Raw genomic sequence first — 20,221 nt, 5'->3', positions numbered from 1 at the left:
GCAAGGCATCGCCTCACCTGGGAAGTGCAAGGGGGAAGGGAATCCCTTTTCCTAGCCAGGGGAACTGAGACACACAACACCTGGAAAATCGGGTAACTGCCACAACAATACTGCACTTTAAGCAAATGGGCACACCAGGAGATTATATCCCATACCCGGTCGGAAGGTCCCACGGCCACGGAGCCTCCCTCATTGCTGGCACAGCAGTCTGCGATCTAACCGCAAGGCAGCAGCGAGGCTGGGGGAGGGGCGCCCGCCATTGCTAAGGCTTAAGTAGGTAAACAAAGCCGCTGGGAAGCTCGAACTGAGTGGAGCTCACAGCAGCTCAAGGAAACCTGCCTGTCTCTGTAGACTCCACCTCTGGGGACAGGGCACAGCTAAACAACAACAAAAAAAGCAGCGGAAACCTCTGCAGACGCAAACGACTCTGTCTGACAGCTTTGAAGAGAGCAGTGGATCTCCCCACATGGAGGTTGAGATCTGAGAAGGGACAGATTGCCTGCTCAAGTGGGTCCCTGACCCTTGAGTAGCCTAACTGGGAGACATCCCCCACTAGAGGCAGTCTGACACCCCACACCTCACAGGGTGGAGTACACCCCTGAGAGGAAGCTTCCAAAGTAAGAATCAGACAGGTACACTCGCTGTTCAGCAATATTCTATCTTCTGCAACCTCTGCTGCTGATACCCAGGCAAACAGGGTCTGGAGTGGACCTGAAGCAATCTCCAAGAGACCTATAGCTGAGGATCCTGACTATTAGAAGGAAAACTATCAAACAGGAAGGACACCTATACCAAAACCCCATCAGTACGTCACCACCATCAAAGACCAGAGGCAGATAAAACCACAAAGATGGGGAAGAAGCAGGGCAGAAAAGCTGGAAATTCAAAAAATAAGAGCGCATCTCCCCCTGCAAAGGAGCACAGCTCATCGCCAGCAACAGATCAAAGCTGGTCAGAGAATGACTTTGACGAGATGAGAGAAGAAGGCTTCAGTCCATCAAACTTCTCAGAGCTAAAGGAGGAATTACGTACCAAGCTCAAAGAAACTAAAAATCTTGAAAAAAGAGTGGAAGAATTGATAGCTAGATTAATGCAGAGAAGGTCATAAACGAAATGACAGAGATGAAAACCATGACACGAGAAATACATGACAAATCCACAAGCTTCAGTAACCGACTCGATCATCTGGAAGAAAGAGTATCAGCGATTGAGGATCAAATGAATGAAATGAAGCGAGAAGAGAAACCAAAAGAAAAAAGAAGAAAAAGAAATGAACAAAGCCTGCAAGAAGTATGGGATCATGTAAAAAGACCAAATCTACGTCTGATTGGGGTGCCTGAAAGTGAGGGGGAAAATGGAACCAAGTTGGAAAACACTCTTCAGGATAGCATCCAGGAGAACTTCCCCAACCTAGTAGGGCAGGCCAACATTCAAATTCAGGAAATACAGAGAACACCACAAAGATACTCCTCCAGAAGAGCAACTCCAAGACACATAATTGCCAGATTCACCAAAGTTGAAACGAAGGAAAAAATCCTAAGGGCAGCCAGAGAGAAAGGTCGGGTTACCCACAAAGGGAAGCCCATCAGACTAACAGCAGATCTCTCGGCAGAAACTCTACAAGCCAGAAGAGAGTGGGGGCCAATATTCAACATTCTTAAAGAAAAGAATTTTCAACCCAGAATTTCATATCCAGCCAAACTAACTTTCATCAGTGAAGGAGAAATAAAATCCTTTACAGATAAGCAAATGCTTAGAGATTTTGTCACCACCAGGCCTGCCTTACAAGAGACCCTGAAGGAAGCCCTAAACATGGAAAGGAACAACCGGTACCAGCCATTGCAAAAACATGCCAAAATGTAAAGACCATCGAGGCTAGGAAGAAACTGCATCAACTAACGAGCAAAATAACCAGTTAATATCATAATGGCAGGATCAAGTTCACACATAACAATATTAACCTTAAATGTAAATGGACTAAATGCTCCAATTAAAAGACACAGACTGGCAAACTGGATAAAGAGTCAAGACCCATGAGTCTGCTATATTCAGGAGACCCATCTCACATGCAGAGACATACATAGCCTCAAAATAAAGGGATGGAGGAAGATCTACCAAGCAAATGGAAAACAAAAAAAAGGAGGGGTTGCAATACTAGTCTCTGATAAAACAGACTTTAAACCGTCAAAGATCAAAAGAGACAAAGAAGGCCATTACATAATGGTAAAGGGATCAATTCACCAGGAAGAGCTAAGTATCCTAAATATATATGCACCCAATACAGGAGCACTCAGATTCATAAAGCAAGTCCTTAGAGACTTACAAAGAGACTTAGACTCTCATACAATAATAATGGGAGACTTCAACACTACACTGTCAACATTAGACAGATCAACGAGACAGAAAGTTAACAAGGATATCCAGGAATTGAACTCAGCTCTGCACCAAGCGGACCTAATACACATCTATAGAACTCTCCACCCCAAATCAACAGAATATACATTCTTCTCAGCACCACATCGCACTTATTCCAAAATTGACCACATAATTGGAAGTAAAGCATTCCTCAGCAAATGTAAAAGAACAGAAATTATAACAAACTGTCTCTCAGACCACGGTGCAATCAAACTAGAACTCAGGACTAAGAAACTCAATCAAAACCGCTCAACTACATGGAAACTGAACAACCTGCTCCTGAATGACTACTGGGTACATAACGAAATGAAGGCAGAAATAAAGATGTTCTTTGAAACCAATGAGAACAAAGATACAACTTACCAGAATCTCTGGGACACATTTAAAGCAGTGTGTAGAAGGAAATTTACAGCACTAAATGCCCACAAGAGAAAGCTGGAAAGATCTAAAATGGACACTCTAACATCACAATTAAAAGAACTGGAGAAGCAAGAGCAAACACATTCAAAAGCTAGCAGAAGGCAAGAAATAACTAAGATCAGAGCAGAACTGAAGGGGATAGAGACACAAAAAACCCTCCAAAAAATCAATGAATCCAGGAGTTGGTTTTTTGAAAAAATCAACAAAATTGACAGACCACTAGCAAGACTAATAAAGAAGAAAAGAGAGAAGAATCAAATAGACGCAATAAAAAATGATAAAGGGGATATCACCACCGACCCCACAGAAATACAAACTACCATCAGAGAATACTATAAACACCTCTATGCAAATCAACTAGAAAATCTAGAAGAAATGGATGATTTCCTGGACACTTACACTCTTCCAAGACTAAACCAGGAAGAAGTTGAATCCCTGAATAGACCAATAGCAGGCTCTGAAATTGAGGCAATAATTAATAGCCTACCAACCAAAAAAAGTCCGGGACCAGATGGATTCACAGCTGAATTCTACCAGAGGTACAAGGAGGAGCTGGTACCATTCCTTCTGAAACTATTCCAATCAATAGAAAAAGAGGGAATCCTCCCTAACTCATTTTATGAGGCCAACATCATCCTTATACCAAAGCCTGGCAGAGACACAACAAAAAAAGAGAATTTTAGACCCATATCCCTGATGAACATCGATGCAAAAATCCTCAATAAAATACTGGCAAACCGGATTCAGCAGCACATCAAAAAGCTTATCCACCATGATCAAGTGGGCTTCATCCCTGAGATGCAAGGCTGGTTCAACATTCACAAATCAATAAACGTAATCCAGCATATAAACAGAACCAAAGACAAGAACCACATGATTATCTCAATAGATGCAGAAAAGGCTTTTGACAAAATTCAACAGCGCTTCATGCTAAAAACGCTCAATAAATTCGGTATTGATGGAACGTACCTCAAAATAATAAGAGCTATTTTTGACAAACCCACAGCCAATATCATACTGAAAAAATTCCCTTTGAAATCTGGCACAAGACAGGGATGCCCTCTCTCACCGCTCCTATTCAACATAGTGTTGGAAGTTCTGGCTAGGGCAGTCAGGCAAGAGAAAGAAATCAAGGGTATCCAGTTAGGAAACGAAGAAGTCAAATTGTCCCTGTTTGCAGATGACATGATTGTATATTTAGAAAACCCCATCGTCTCAGCCCAAAATCTCCTTAAGCTGATAAGCAACTTCAGCAAAGTCTCAGGATACAAAAGCAATGTGCAAAAATCACAAGCATTCTTATACACCCGTAACAGACAAACAGAGAGCCAAATCATGAATGAACTTGCATTCACAATTGCTTCAAAGAGAATAAAATACCTAGGAATCCAACTTACAAGGGATGTAAAGGACCTCTTCAAGGAGAACTACAAACCACTGCTCAGTGAAATCAAAGAGGACACTAACAAATGGAAGAACATACCATGCTCATGGATAGGAAGAATCAATATCGTGAAAATGGCCATACTGCCCAAGGTTATTTATAGATTCGATGCCATCCCCATCAAGCTACCAATGAGTTTCTTCACAGAATTGGAAAAAACTGCTTTAAAGTTCACATGGAACCAAAAAGAGCCCGCGTTGCCAAGACAATCCTAAGTCAAAAGAATAAAGCTGGAGGCATCACGCTACCTGACTTCAAACTATACTACAAGGCTACAGTAACCAAAACAGCATGGTACTGGTACCAAAACAGAGATATAGACCAATGGAACAGAACAGAGTCCTCAGAAATAATACCAGACATCTACAGCCATCTGATCTTTGACAAACCTGAGAGAAACAAGAAATGGGGAAAGGATTCCCTATTTAATAAACGGTGCTGGGGAAATTGGCTAGCCATAAGTAGAAAGCTGAAACTGGATCCTTTCCTTACTCCTTATACGAAAATTAATTCAAGATGGATTAGAGACTTAAATGTTAGACCTAATACCATAAAAACCCTAGAAGAAAACCTAGGTGGTACCATTCAGGACATAGGCCTGGGCAAGGACTTCATGTCTAAAACACCAAAAGCAACGGCAGCAAAAGCCAAAATTGACAAATGGGATCTAATTAAACTAAAGAGCTTCTGCACAGCAAAAGAAACTACCATCAGAGTGAACAGGCAACCTACAGAATGGGAGAACATTTTTGCAATCTACTCATCTGACAAAGGGCTGATATCCAGAACCTACAAAGAACTCAAACAAATTTACAAGAAAAAACCAAACAACCCCATCAAAAAGTGGGCAAAGGATATGAACAGACATTTCTCAAAAGAAGACATTCATACAGCCAACAGACACATGAAAAAATGCTCATCATCACTGGCCATCAGAGAAATGCAAATCAAAACCACAATGAGATACCATCTCACACCAGTTAGAATGGCAATCATTAAAAAGTCAGGAAACAACAGGTGCTGGAGAGGATGTAGAGAAATAGGAACACTTTTACACTGTTGGTGGGATTGTAAACTAGTTCAACCATTATGGAAAACAGTATGGCAATTCCTCAAGGGTCTAGAACTAGATGTACCATATGACCCAGCCATCCACTACTGGGTATATACCCAAAGGATTATAAATCATGCTGCTATAAAGACACATGCACACGTATGTTTATTGCAGCACTATTCACAATAGCAAAAACTTGGAATCAACCCAAATGTCCATCTGTGACAGACTGGATTAAGAAAATGTGGCACATATACACCATGGAATACTATGCAGCCATAAAAAAGGATGAGTTTGCATCCTTTGTAGGGACATGGATACAGCTGGAAACCATCATTCTTAGCAAACTATCACAAGAACAGAAAACCAAACACCGCATGTTCTCACTCATAGGTGGGAACTGAACAATGAGATCGCTTGGACTTGGGAAGGGGAACATCACACATCGGGGCCTATCATGGGGAGGGGGGAGGGGGAAGGGATTGCATTGGGAGTTATACCTGATATAAATGACGAATTGATGGGTGCTGACGAGTTGATGGGTGCAGCACACCAACATGGCACAAGTATACATATGTAACAAACCTGCACGTTATACACATGTACCCTAGAACTTAAAATATAATAATAATAATAAAATAAAAATAAAAATAAAGAAAATAATGTAGGAGAAAATATTTGTGATCTAAAACTAAAGAGTTCTTAGAGCTTGACATCAAAAAATGTGACCCATAAGAAATAAAACTGATAAACTAGACTTCATCAAAATGGAAAACTTACATTCTAAAAGACCATGTGAATAGGATGAAAAGACAAACTAAGGACTGGAATGAAGCATTTGCAAAGCCACATATCCAACAAAGGACTAATATCTAGAATATATAAATAAAACACTCAAAATTCAACAGTTAAAAAAACAATCCAGTTTGAAAGTGGGCAACAGACATGAACAGACACTACCAAAGAGATACAGATTACATTTCACCAAAGAGATAAACAAGTGGCAACTATGCCCATGGAAAGATGTTCGACATCGTTGGCCATTATGGAAATGCTAATTAAAACCACAATTACATATGAGTACATACCTATAAGACTGGCTAAAGTAAAAACTAATGACAACACCAAATACTGACAAAGATACAGAGAATTGGGGTCGCTCATGCATTTCTGGCGGGAATGTCAATAGTGTAGTCACTCCATGAAATAGTTTGGCAGTTTCTTAAAAAAACTAAATCTCCAGCTGCCATATGACCCGGCATTCATACTCCTGGGCATTTATCCCGAGGAAATGAAGACCGTGTTCACACAAAAACCTGTACACAAATGCCAATGGCAGCTTTATTTATACAGTCAAAAACTGGCGGGGTGGGGGGAAAAAAGCCTAGGTGTCCTTCAGCCGGTGAGTGACTACAAAACTGGCTCCTCTATACCATGGAATACTACCCAGCAATAAAAATGCAGCAACTTGGGTGGATCTCTAGGGATTTATGCCAAGTTGGGGGAAAAAAAAAAAAGCTAGTACAAAAATGTGTCATACTGTATGTTTCCATTTGTTTAACCTTTGTGAAATGACCAATTTATAGAACTATAGAATAGGGTAGTGCTGCCGGGGTAAGGGATGGGGATAGGGTAGGATGGGGAGAAGGAGTGAATGTGGCTATAAAGGGGCAGCAGGGAGTGCCTTGTGGGGCTGGAAATGTTCTACATCTTCCCTGAATGGCTGTCAACATTCTGGTCGTGATACTGCACTAGAGTGTTGAGTTTTGTGAGATGTTGCTATCGAGAGAAATCGGTGTAGGGTGCACAGGATGCACCTGTATTATTTCTTACAACTACGTGTGAATCTATAGCATCTCAAATGAAAGTTCGACTAAACAAAAAAAGAGGGCACACTTGCATCTTCCTCACAGTGGAGAGGCCAGGACAATGATTGAAGTAACCAAACTGAAAGTTACTCGTTGATGGGGGTGGAGGTCAGCGATGGTCATTCAGACTCTTTTAACCCAGCATTCTAGTCTGTGGTGGAAAAATTAAATTGAGCGGTAGTTTCCTGTGACTTGCTTTTATTTTATTTTATTACTTATTTTATTTTATTTTATTTTATTTTATTTTATTTTATTTTATTTTATTTTATTTTATTTTATTTTCGAGACGGAGTTTCACTCTGTCGCCCAGGCTGGAATGCAATGGTGTGATCACCACCCACTGCAACCTCCTCTTTCCGGGTTCAAGCAATTCTCCTGCCTCAGCCTCCCAGGTACCTGGAACTACAGGCACACGCCACCATGCTCAGCTCGTTTTTTGTATTTTTAGTAGAGATGGGGTTTTGCCATGTTAGCCAGGCTGGTCTCGAACTCCTGACCTCAGATGATCTGCCCGCGTCAACCTCCCAAAGTGCTAGAATTACAGGCGTGAGCCACTGTGCCTGGCCGTGACTTGCTTTTATTAAGGGGCAGAGACTTGCAATGAAGTCAGCCTTAGACACTTTGCAAAGCATGAGGCAAACTGAGAAATGTGACATGGGCTGATAATCCCATTCAATTCTTTGGCAAATGCAGAAATAAAACCTGACTTCTTTTGGATTGAGAGCAACATGGCCAACGACAAGGCAGTATTAAACATGCAGCTGCTCCGTGGCCAGCCTTGATGTGTCAGTAACAGTAACTACCCTAAAATGGAGCTGGTAGCTGTGGCCTCAGTGGGCTCTATGTAGTGGAGCACTGCGGCTTCCCATCCTGGGGGGAGCAGTTCCGTCCTCCCGGGGCCTCAGCTTCTTGTCTGTGTCAGACAGAAAAACAATTGTTTTTATCATAACTTCAGTCATGATACAGTTTTGTGGGATATATTTCGTCAAGGTAGAATGAATTATTTGTTGCCTGGTTGTTTAACATGCATTTTTACCTCAGATCAGGATAGAGTACTAAAATTATATTACTTTCTCATTTTTTTTTTCAGTCATGGTTCATCAGAATGTATTAAGATTCAGAACCAAAGGTTATATGAAATTGGAGGAAATATAGGTAAGCATACTGTAATAATTTCTACTGCTCAATTCTCTGATTATTCTAAAAGAAATATGTTCATATTATCATAAAGGTATATTTTATAAATCTCTCAGATAAAAACTAAAAATCAGTAGGTTTCTGATATTTTTATCTCATGTGACAACAGTTGCACAACTTTTCTAAAATATTTTCAAAATTTAAATGAGAATATTTTAGTGTTGATATGGAGTAGGCTTGGATCTTTTCCTGTTGTTGTTGTTGTTGTTGTTGTTTTATTTTGTTTTTGAGACAGAACCTTGCTCTGTTGCCCAGGTTGGAGTGCATTGGCATGATCTTGGCTCACTGCAACCTCCACCTCCCAGGTTCAAATGATTCTCCTGCCTCAGCCTCCCTAGTAGCTGGGATTGCAGGTGCCCGCCACCATGCCCAGACAATTATTTTATTTTTAGTAGAAACGGGGTTTCACCATGTTGGCCAGGCTGGTCTCGAACTCCTGACCTCAAGTGATCCACCCACCTCAGCCTACCAAAGTGCTGAGGTGACAGGTATGAGCCACCGTGCCTAGCTGGCTTGGGTCTTTTCATTGTGACTTGAAGTTGGAAAGTCTCTCTGGAGACTCAATGCAAAACAAAGCAGAGAATACTATAAGAACTTTCAGAAACATGACACCATTTTTATTAACTTCCCTATTTTCACTCTCCTCCCAAATTCATTCTTTCTATTTCCCTGGGGGAGCAGGGGAGGGATCAACAAAACTTCCCCGCTTGGTCTGTGAATATCCTCACAGACCCATGGGCGCTCTGTGCTCCCACTGAGGGCAGTGCCTCCTCTCGCCAGCACCCTCCACTCTCCCACACCCTCATCCTTTCCCTCCCAGCTGCGGCATTTCCATCTGCATTTAAAAAATTGGCAATTTCCCTCACCTTTACAAAATTCTTTCTTGACCCCCTTTAAGTCTACTCCCGTTTCTCTGTTCCACCTTACAGCAAAAGCTTCTTGAATCGGTGTCTACACTCCAATTTCTTCCTCCTTGTTCTCTCTTGAAGCCACTCCAGGCACGCTCTGTCCCTCAGCACTTACACCAGAATTGCCCTCTTGTCATGGTCACCACACAACTCGTCTGTTTTTAGAACTGCCTGAGTTATCTTTCCCTCCTTTGAAGAACACTTTCTTCACCTGACTTCAAGGACACCCTAAGCTTCTGACTGTCTTCCCACTTTTCCTGGCTGTGCTGCTGGAGCCCCTGTGCCCCTTATTTCCTGTCCTCTCAGCCTCTCAAGGTTGGAGAACGGTAGGGTTCAGTCCTCGGAACTCTCCTCTATTTGCACTTACCTTCCGTGGTGAGCTCAATCCATCTCACTGCTTTAAATACACCTGTATGTGGACGCCCCTGAAATTTCTATCCCACGGGTCCCGTCAAACACTAAACCTGTAAATCCAATCACCTGGCAGGCTTGGATTTGGGGCCTCTGCACGTGCTCTGACTTCTCCCCAGGATGCCCTCCCTCCAGACAGCCTCACTTCTCAGTCCCTGGCCTCTGCCAGTCTTTGCCGATAAATCAGCTTCTCAGCGAGACCCCCCTTCCTCGCACCCTCCTGAACACGCCTTCCGTGCTTGGCCTTTCTCTCATGTTCTTATCACCGGTGGACTTACTTGTTATTATATTTGTTTGTTAGTTGCCTTATGCTGCTCTTAGAATGTTTTTGACTGATACATGGCTGTAAACCCAGCTCCTGGAATAGTGCCTGGCACAGAATTAATATTTGGTAAGTGAATGAAGCCAACAGCCGAGCGTGCAGGCAGCTCTTGGTCGTTTTGTTGGAGACTTCAGCACCCATTTCAAGCACACTGCACGTAAAGACTTTCGCATACGTTTGCCCCAGGGAATGATCTTTTCGTTGTTACCATTTTGGGATTTCCTACCTATGGGCTTTACATCCATAGTAAAGAAAGAAAATGACCATTCCTAAAATGAACTTGACTTGAATCTTCTCTAGCTCTGGTCAAGTACCTATCTATAAAACCATCGGAGGACATGTATTAGCATACAAATGAGGAGTTTATACCTGAAACAAGTTCTTGCCATAGTTTTCTTTTCTTGGAGACAGGATCTCACTCTGTCACCCAGGCTGGAGTGCAGTAGTACAATCTTGGCTCACTGCAACCTCGGCCTCCCAGGTTCCAGTGGTTCTCCTGCCTCAGCCTCCCCAGTAGCTGGGATTACAGGCACTTGCCACCATACCTGGCTAATTTTTGTATTTTTAGTAGACATGGGGTTTCACCATGTTGTCAAGGCTGGTCTCAAATTCCTGACCTCAAGTGATCTGCCCGCCTCAGCCTCCCAAAGTGCTGGAATTACAGGTGTGAGGCACTGCACCTGGCCCTTGCCATAATTTTCTAATTGACGCCATGAAGCAAGGGAACAATTTGCCTGTGATGGTATGTCTGCTTTCTTCCACAATTTCACATGAGATTTATTTGATATACCCATACTTCACAGTCAGAAAGAAAGAAAGAAAGGAAGGAAGGAAGGAAGGAAGGAAGGAAGGAAGGAAGGAAGGAAGGAAGGAAGGAAGGAAGGAAGGAAGGAAGAAGGAAGAAGGAAGGAAGGAAGGAAGGAAGAGGACAGGCGGAGAAGTCAGGCCGAATTTCCTATCCGATCTTCTCCTCCCTCCTCGCGAATCTCGCCTCTCTCTCTTCGCTCTGCTCCCTCTCTCGCCTCTCCTCCTCCCCCATCACGCCCGCCCTCCCTCCCTCCGCCTCCCCCTCCCTCCCTCCCTCCCTCCATCCCTCCCCCCCCTCCTCTCCCTCCACTCCCTTCGGTCCTTTTTCTAAGAGGGAAGAAGAGCTTGTTAAGAAACCTTAACATATGCCTACTTACTTTGGCCAAGAGAACTATATTAACCTTATTTGAACCTCACAAACACACACATACACATATGTGTGCGCACACACACACACACACAAATGTACACTTATTCTCTGATCTTTTTCTTTTAGGAGAGCATTGCTTGGATCCAGATGCTTATATATTGGATGTATATCGTATAAATCCTCAAGCAGAATGGGTGATTAAACCCCAACCAAGTTCTTAAAATATCCTCAAGATAGCTGCTGTCATGTATTATATGCCAAAAAGATCCTACATTTTGGTAGGGAAGAAACAACACTATGTTTGCCATATTTGTCCCTACAGCCTTCTCAGTATTTCTGGCCCTCAGCAGTGGACATTGTCAGCATGAACTACGGAAGGGGCACTGGTTCACCAATTCAGCTGAAGCTTTCTCATGGTATTTTTTTTTTTATAAAAGTAAAGGAAAGATGATGTGGTCCTTCCAGAAGAAAGACTAATCTAGAATATGGAACTCTAATCACTTCTAGTATTTCAGCTTCCTAGCAGAAATGAACTTGGCCCTAGACCGAGGGATAAGCAATGTTCTTTATGTAGCCAATGCTACCCAACGAAAGAGGTGAAAGAGACCCTTTTTTATACTTAATGTACATATATTGACTTTTTGAGCAAGAATGCCAGAAATAGCCTTCATTTCTACCCTGCAAAATAATCCAGATCTGCTTTTTAAAGAGAATCAGTTTCTAAAGTGAAACATACAATATTTATGCTCTGACTGACTCCTGAATTGGAGGAGGAAGAACTTCTGTTTAAAGAAAACTCTATTGTTATGTACATCAGGCTGTGTATTGTGACTGTCAGCATTCTGGTGCAAATGAACTTTTCTCTATCATCGACTGTGGAAAATTGATACTTTTAAAGCATATTCTTCTATGAGCACAGGTCCCCCTAGTGAAGCTTAGTTTGACAAAGGGTGTCATATGTATTAACATTCACAGAGCCTCTATTTTCTCATTATGGTTATGGTGCTCAGTATCTTTCCAATTGCCAGGCACAGCCTGCCTTTTCTGATCAGACGTACCATTTTTTATATTTCACAACTATAGACAGTCACTTCTGCAGTCCCAATTTAAAAATGCAGAACTGCTTTATCCAAGAATGCTGAAAAATATTATTCTATCCAGGTTTTATAAACTGTGAAAGCAGATTTTGCTTTTGCCTGTTAATCATAGGCATGGCCGAGCATTGTGGATTAGCCTGAGGCTGAAAATCAGATACATGTCTGGTAAGATGACCACTGTTTCACTGTCAGGAGCCTGGAGAGCCATTTTCCAGACCTGTGACCGCCCAGAACACATAGTCCCCACATTTCTCATTTGGAGCAAATCTAAAAGGTTCTGAGGGATTGGACAGCTCTGCCTTTCCTCTTGAGACTGTGAATATAGTCCTTCTCGGGTTAGCTGGAATTGGGGACAGAGTTCTCATGTATCCCAGACAAGATTTTGATGAATTTATATTGGTTGTAGTGAGGCCCAAATGACTCTCTCTTAACAATTCAAGCAGTAGACGGAGTTGCTCACAAATACAGAAAACATCTTTTTGTCTACTTCACAAGTCTCGAAACGTGGTAATATTTAAGCCCATTTGTAGAAGAAATCTTTTATATGCTATATTACACCTTGGTATCTACATGAAACATTGCTTATATTAAAACATGTAGATAACTTGCTGGAATTTAGGATTTTGTTATATTTTTATAGAAAACACAAGATCCATTCATTTGATTTGTTCATTTGAGAATTTTTTTTTTTTGCCTGAAAACCCATTAAAAAGAAACGTGCCTTCTATATAAGTTTATATTTATTCCTACATTTTATTCATTTTTAATGTATGGATAATTGGTGGCACGTGACTACATCATGAATTTCTAGAGTCTGAAAAAAATGCTTTTACCATTTTTGCAATTCAGACAACAGGGGTGAACATTTTACTTTATGTAATTGCCACGTCCCAAGATGTAAAATGGCAGTGATTTATGACCACATATGGAAGAAATTCTTCAAATAGCTACCTTATGTCTCTGCATATATATGCAAACTGAGTGACATTTCTCAGTGCATTTCCTTGCATTCAAATAGTTCAATTCTGTTATGTTTATGTAGATAATTCACACATCTCTTCATTAAATTTTTTATTTGAGAATTTTTATTTCTTTTGACCAAAAACACATTAGAACGTGTGAGTAAATTCTGAAGGTTTTAAGATTTACTTCAGTTTGTCACCAGTTTCAAATAAATCCCTAATAGGTAACAGGTAAAATACAATTTCTTGTCCACTTTCATGTGGTTTTACATGGCAGAGACTTAGCTGAGTCAATAAGTATAATCACTCTAGTTTATTCAAGGATGTCTGGCAACTTTCAACTTCCATATATATATATATATATATATATATATATATATATGGAAGACCATGTCAATACTAGTATCATTGGATATAACTTTTATTCTTAATCAGAGGGCGAATTGATTAGAGAAGAATTTTTAGTAGATACACAAACTGATATTTGTGTGATTAAAGAGGTTCTTTTGACCAATTTTATTCTTAAGAATAAACAAACCCCTACAGTTAAAATGCAAAGATGCCTGTCATCTAAGTATTAAAAGAATTTTTGCCTTATCAAGAGTTGTTTTTAAAAAGTTTAGTGAATTCATTGCAATTCTTTGCAAACAAAAGAAGGGCAGATACTGGGCTTCTACTTGCTATCCTTCAGAGCCTCTCCCCCTCACCCATTCCTAGTGCTCTTGGTATACACTTGGGAAAATTATGTCCTCCAGGAGAAAGTGGTAGAGGGAACTGACATTTTAGGAATGCTTATTCAGGAAAAAATCCTAGAGTTGATTTCTTTTTTTCCTCCATTCTGCAAAAGAAGATCCCTTTGTTAAGCAGCTCACTTGGTAATATGATTCTTGGAGTCAATGATCTCTAAACAAACTGGATTATCAACTATTTACAACGTCTATACAGTATAAACTACCTCACTCGCCTTTCTTGGGAAAAAAAAAAAATGAATGGACTTTAACAATTGTTGTTACAAACTGTGCCTGAATCTCATTATTTAAATCCCTTCAATTAGCTTTCAGTGTACGTTTAATAATATACATTTAATGATGAAAAACGTTTTCAGCAAAGCTTTAAAAGCAGAAATACTGTGTAACTGTGATCTGTGTGGTATACTCTGAGAGAATTCTGTGTCCTGCTCATTGTCTTGAGTTTCTAACCACGTGCAGACGCGAGTGTTCAGGAGTAGGAATTAATGTCCATCTTTTCTTTCAGGCATTTTCATCTGGTGTCCACCTATTTCACTTAGCTGAAAGCTCACATGAGTTAAAATGTCCCTTCTTCCTAGCAGGCGTATTTCAACTGTTCTTCATAAACGTTTATTTGCCTTAAAAGACTTTGTGTTAAGGGATTAGTTTCTCTGACAGGCAGTTTTTAACTGTTTTCCACAAATAAAAATAATATGACATGGGATTAGAATGTTTGTTTTCCAGCATTTTTAACAGTTTTACACACTTACATACACCTTAATTTTTTTTTCTGTCAGACATTTACCAACTATTTTCTAAAACTAATTTGATTGACAAATCATGACACTAGAAAACACCAATGTTTTAAATCTTTGCCCATCTCAAAAGCTAATAATGATTCTTCTATTCCATCAGCGTTATTGTTAAGTAGAATATGTATGTTGCATTTTATCCTTAAGAAATAAAGAGAAAAACACTAAAAACATTGTATGAGAATTCTTCTACTTGGCTATTCCAAGGGCACAGTGATGCTAGGGATGATTTTTGCCTTAAGGAAATATTTGTCAATACCTGGAAACAGATGTTTCCAAATGTTCTTGTTTTTGAAGGGTAACTTACTAGGTTTTCACCACCAGGGGGTGAGAGGGTGCTGCCAGCCTCTGGTGGGTGAAAAGCCAGGGATGCTGCCGATCCCACTCCAGTGCACAGGACAGCCCTGCAACATAGAATTATCCAGCCTGGCCCTGGCACAGTGGCTCACACCTGCAATCCAGCACTTTGGGAGGTGAGGTGGGTGGATCACCTGAGGTCAGGAGTTCGAGACCAGCCTGGCCAACATGGTGAAACCCCATCTCTAGTAAAAATACAAAAATTAGCCAGGCACAGTGGTGTGTGCCTATAATCCCAGCTACTTGGGAGGCTGAGGCAGGAGAATCACTTGAACCCAGGAGGCAGAGGTGGCAGTGAGCCAGTGAACCACTGCACTCTAGCCTGGAAGAAACAGCAAGACACTGTCAAAAAAAAAAAAAAAAAAGAATTATTCAGTAGTGCCAAGATTGAATAAATGTGCCCTGAGATAACAAATAAGGTAAGAGTGTCTGTTTTTGCTATTTTTGTTTAACACTGTACAGGAGATCTTATCTAGGGCTATAAATCAAGAAAAAGAAAAGGCAGAAAGTGTTGAAAGGAAGAAGTATAAAAATGTTTAATTTGCAGACGATATGACTATATGATTATGTAAAGGAAATCATAAGGAATTAGTAGTTAAAATTACTAGAAGTAATAAGTACATTTAGCAACATCACAGGATACAAGGTCATTCACAAAAATCAATTGTGTTCCATGTATTAGCTATAAAGACAGCTGGGAAAGAAAATTATAAAAGCAATACCACTTACAATAGCATCAACAAATATAAAATATAGAAAAATAAATTTAGTGCAAGATAAGCAGGGCCTAATTACTGAAAACTATAAACATTGCCAAGGGAAATTAAATATGAACTCAATGAATGGAAGGATAGTCCACGTTCCTGAATTGCAAGATTCAATGTTGTTAAGGCATGCATTCTCCCCCAAAAGGACCTGCAGACACAACAAAATCCAAATCAAAATTCCAGGAGTCTTTTTTGTTGTAGAAATTGAGAAGCTGATTTTAAAATGTACATGGAGACTATCTGGGGGCATGGTTCCAAGATGGCTGAATAGGAACAGCTCCAGCCTCCAGCTCCCAGCATGAGCGACACAGAAGACAGGTGATTTCTGCATTTCCAACTGAGGTACCAGGTTCATCTCATGGGGGCGTGTCAGACAGTGGGTGCAGGACAGTGGGTGCAGCCCACCAAGCAAGAGCCAAAGCAGGGCAAGGCATCGCCTCACCCGGGAAGCACAAGGGGGAAGGAAATTCCCTTTCCTAGTCAAGGGAAACTATGACACACAACACCTGGAAAATCGGGTCACTCCCACCCTAATACTGCGCTTTTCCAAGGGTCTTAGCAAACGGCACACCAGATTATATCCTGTGCCTGGCTCAGAGGGTCCCACGCCCACACAGCTTCCCTCATTGCTAGCACGGCAGTCTGAGATCTAACTGCAAGGCAGCAGCAAGGTTGGGGGAGGAGCACCTGCCATTGCTGAGGCTTGGGTAGGTAAACAAAGCGGCAGGAAGCTCAAGGAGGCTTGCCTGCCTCTGTAGACTCCACCTCTGGGGACAGGGCATAGCCAAACAAAAGGCAGCAGAAACCTCTGTAGATTTCAGTGTCCCTCTCTGACAGCTTTGAAGAGAGTAGTGGTTCTCCCAGCACAGAGTCTGAGATCTGAGAACAGACAGACTGCCTGCTCAAGTGGGTCCCTGACCCCCGAGTAGCCTAACTGGGAGACACTCCCCACTAGGGGCAGACTGACACTTCACACCTCACACGGCCGGGTACCCCTCTGAGATGAAGCTTCCAGAGGAACCATCAGGCAGCAACATTTGCTGTTCAGCAATATTTACTCTTCTGCAGCCTCCGCTGCTGATACCCAGGCAAACAGGGTCTGGAGTGGAGCTCCAGCAAACTCCAATAGACCTGCAGCTGAAGGTCCTGACTGTTAGAAGGAAAACTAACAGAAAGGACATCCACACCAAAACCCCACCTGTATGACACCATTATCAAAGACCAAAGGTAGATAAAAACCACAAAGATGGGGAAAAAACAAAGCAGAAAAACTGAAAATTCTAAAAATCAGAGCACCTCTCCCCCTCCAAAGGAACACAGCTCCTCACCAGCAATGGAACCAAGCTGGATGGAGAATTACTTTGACTAGTTGACAGAAGAAGGCTTTAGATGATCAAACTTCTCCAAGCTAAAGGAGGAAGTTCGAACCCATCGCCAACAACCTAAAAACCTTGAAAAAAGATTTGACAAATGACTAACTAGAATAACCAATGTAGAGAAGTCCTTAAATGACCTGATAGAGCTGAAAACCATGGCATGAGAACTACGTGACAAATGCACAAGCTTCAGTAACTGATTCGATCAACTGGAAGAAAGGGTATCAGTGATTGAAAATCAAATGAATGAAATGAAGCAAGAAGAGAAGTTTCGAGAAAAAAGAGTAAAAAGAAATGAACAAAGCCTCCAAGAAATATGGGACTATGTGGAAACACCAAATCTACATCTGATTGGTGTACCTGAAAGTGACGGGGTGAATGGAACCAAGTTGGAAAACACTCTTCAGGATATTATCCAGGAGAGCTTCCCCAACCTAGCAAGACAGGCCAACATTCAAATTCAGGAAATACAGAGAATGCCACAAGATACTCCTCGAGAAGAGCAACTCCAAGACACATAATTGTCAGATTCACCAAAGTTGAAATGACAGAAAAAATGTTAACAGCACCCAGAGAGAAAGGTTGGGTTACCCACAAAGGGAATCCCATCAGACTAACAGCAGATCTCTCGGCAGAAACTCTACAAGCCAGAAGAGAGTGGGGCCAATACTCAACATTCCTAAAGAAAAGAATTTTCAACCCAGAATTTCACATCCAGCCAAACTAAGTTTCATAAGTGAAGGAGAAATAAAATCCTTTACAGACAAATAAATGCTGAGAGATTTTGTCATCACCAGGCCTGCCTTACAAGAGCTCCTGAAGGAAGCACTAAACATGGAAAGGAAAAACTGGTACCAGCCACTGCAAAAAATCCCAAATTGTAAAGTCCATCGATGCTAGGAAGAAACTGCATCAATTAACGAGCAAAATAACCAGCTAACATCATAATGACAGGAACAAATTCACACATAACAATATTAACCTTAAATATAAATGGGCTAAATGCTCCAATTAAAAGACACAGACTGGCAAATTGGATAAAGAGTCAAGACCCATCAGTGTGCTGTATTCAGGAGACCCATCTCACGTGCAGAGACGTACATAGGCTCAAAATAAAGGGATGGAGGAAGATCTACCAAGCAAATGGAAAAAAAAAAAAAAAAAAGCAGGGGTTGCAATCCTAGTCTCTGATAAAACAGTCTTGACACCAGCAAAGATCAAAAGAGGCACAGAAGGCCATTACATAATGGTAAAGGGATCAATTCAACAGGAAGAGCTAACTATCCTAAATATACATGTGCCCAATACAGGAGCACCCAGATTCATAAAGCAAGTCCTTAGAGACCTACAAAGGGACTCAGACTCCCACATAATAATAATGGAAGACTTTAACACCCCACTGTCAACATTAGAGAGATCAGTGTGACAGAAAGTTAACAAGGATATCCAGAAATTGAACTCAGCTCTGCACCAAGCAGACCTAATAGACATCTACAGAACTCTCCACCCCAAATCAACAGAATATACATTCTTCTCAGCACCACATCACACTTATTCCAAAACTGACCACATAGTTGGAAGTAAAACACTACTCAGCATATGTAAAAGAACAGAAATTATAACAAACTGTCTCTCAGACCACAGTGCAATCAAACTAGAACTCAGGATTAAGAAACTCAATCAAAACTGCTCAACTACATGGAAACTGAACAACCTGCTCCTGAATGACTACTGGGTACATAACGAAATGAAGGCAGAAATAAAGATGTTCTTTGAAACCAATGAGAACAAAGATACAACATACCAGAATCTCTGGGACACATTTAAATCAGCATGTAGAGGGAACTTCATAGCAGTAAATGCCCACAAGAGAAAGCAGGAAAGATCTAAAATTGACACCCTAACATCACAGTTAAAAGAACTAGAGAAGCAAGAGCAAACACATTCAAAAGCTAGCAGAAGGCAAGAAATAACTAAGATCAGAGCAGAACTGAAGGAGATAGAGACACAAAAAACCCTTCAACAAATCAATGAATCCAGGAGCTGGTTTTTTGAAAAAATCAACAAAATTGATAGACCACTAGCAAGACTAATAAAGAAGAAAAGAGAGAAGAATCAAACAGACACAGTGAAAAATGATAAAGTGGATATCACCACCAATCCCACAGAAATACAAACTACCATCAGAGAATACTATAAACACCTCTACACAAACAAACTAGAAAATCTAGAAGACATGGATCAATTCCTGGACACACACACCCTCCCAAGACTAAACCAGGAAGAAGTTGAATCCCTGAATAGACCAATAGCAGGCTCTGAAATTGAGGCAATGATTAATAGCCTACCAACCAAAAAAAGTCCAGGACCAGACGTACTCACAGCCGAATTCTACCAGAGGTACAAGGAGGAGTTGGTACCATTCCTTCTGAAACTATTTCAATCAATAGAAAAAGAGGGAATCCTCCCTAATTCATTTTATGAGGCCAACATCATCCTGATACCAAAGCCTGACAGAGACACAACAAAAAAATAGAATTTTAGACCAATATCCCTGATGAACATCGATGCAAAAATCCTCAATAAAATACTGGCAAACCGGATCCAGCAGCACAACCAAAAGCTTATCCACCATGATCAAGTGGGCTTCATCCCTGGGATGCAAGGCTGGTTCAACATATGCAAATCAATAAACATAATCCATCATTGAAACAGAACCAAAGAGAAAAGCCACATGATAATCTCAACAGATGCAGAAAAGGCCTTTGGCAAAATTCAACAACCCTTCATGCTAAAAACTCTCAATAAACTAGGTACTGATGGGACGTATCTCAAAATAATAAGAGCTATTTATGACAAACCCACAGCCAGTATCATATTGTCTTATGAGGACTTAACTTTGGAAA

General features: G+C 41.1%; 1 protein-coding gene across 1 annotated transcript in view; it reads left to right on the top strand.

Moving 5' to 3' along the window:
- Positions 1 to 12,920, top strand: part of ARHGAP28 (Rho GTPase activating protein 28) — a 201,759-nt gene extending 188,839 nt beyond the window's left edge. Inside the window, exons 17-18 of the mRNA XM_030926081.1 lie at positions 8,292 to 8,356; positions 11,343 to 12,920. Of these exons, the coding sequence (XP_030781941.1) occupies positions 8,292 to 8,356; positions 11,343 to 11,437 (160 nt within the window). The 3' untranslated portion in view covers positions 11,438 to 12,920. The remainder of the gene's footprint in view (positions 1 to 8,291; positions 8,357 to 11,342) is intronic.
- The last annotated feature ends 7,301 nt before the right edge of the window (positions 12,921 to 20,221 follow it).

Source organism: Rhinopithecus roxellana, chromosome 21, assembly GCF_007565055.1.
Source record: "Rhinopithecus roxellana isolate Shanxi Qingling chromosome 21, ASM756505v1, whole genome shotgun sequence".
Lineage (NCBI taxonomy): Eukaryota > Metazoa > Chordata > Mammalia > Primates > Cercopithecidae > Rhinopithecus > Rhinopithecus roxellana.
The sequence above is the reverse complement of the archived record's forward strand: the minus strand, read 5'-3'. Positions and strand labels throughout refer to the sequence as shown.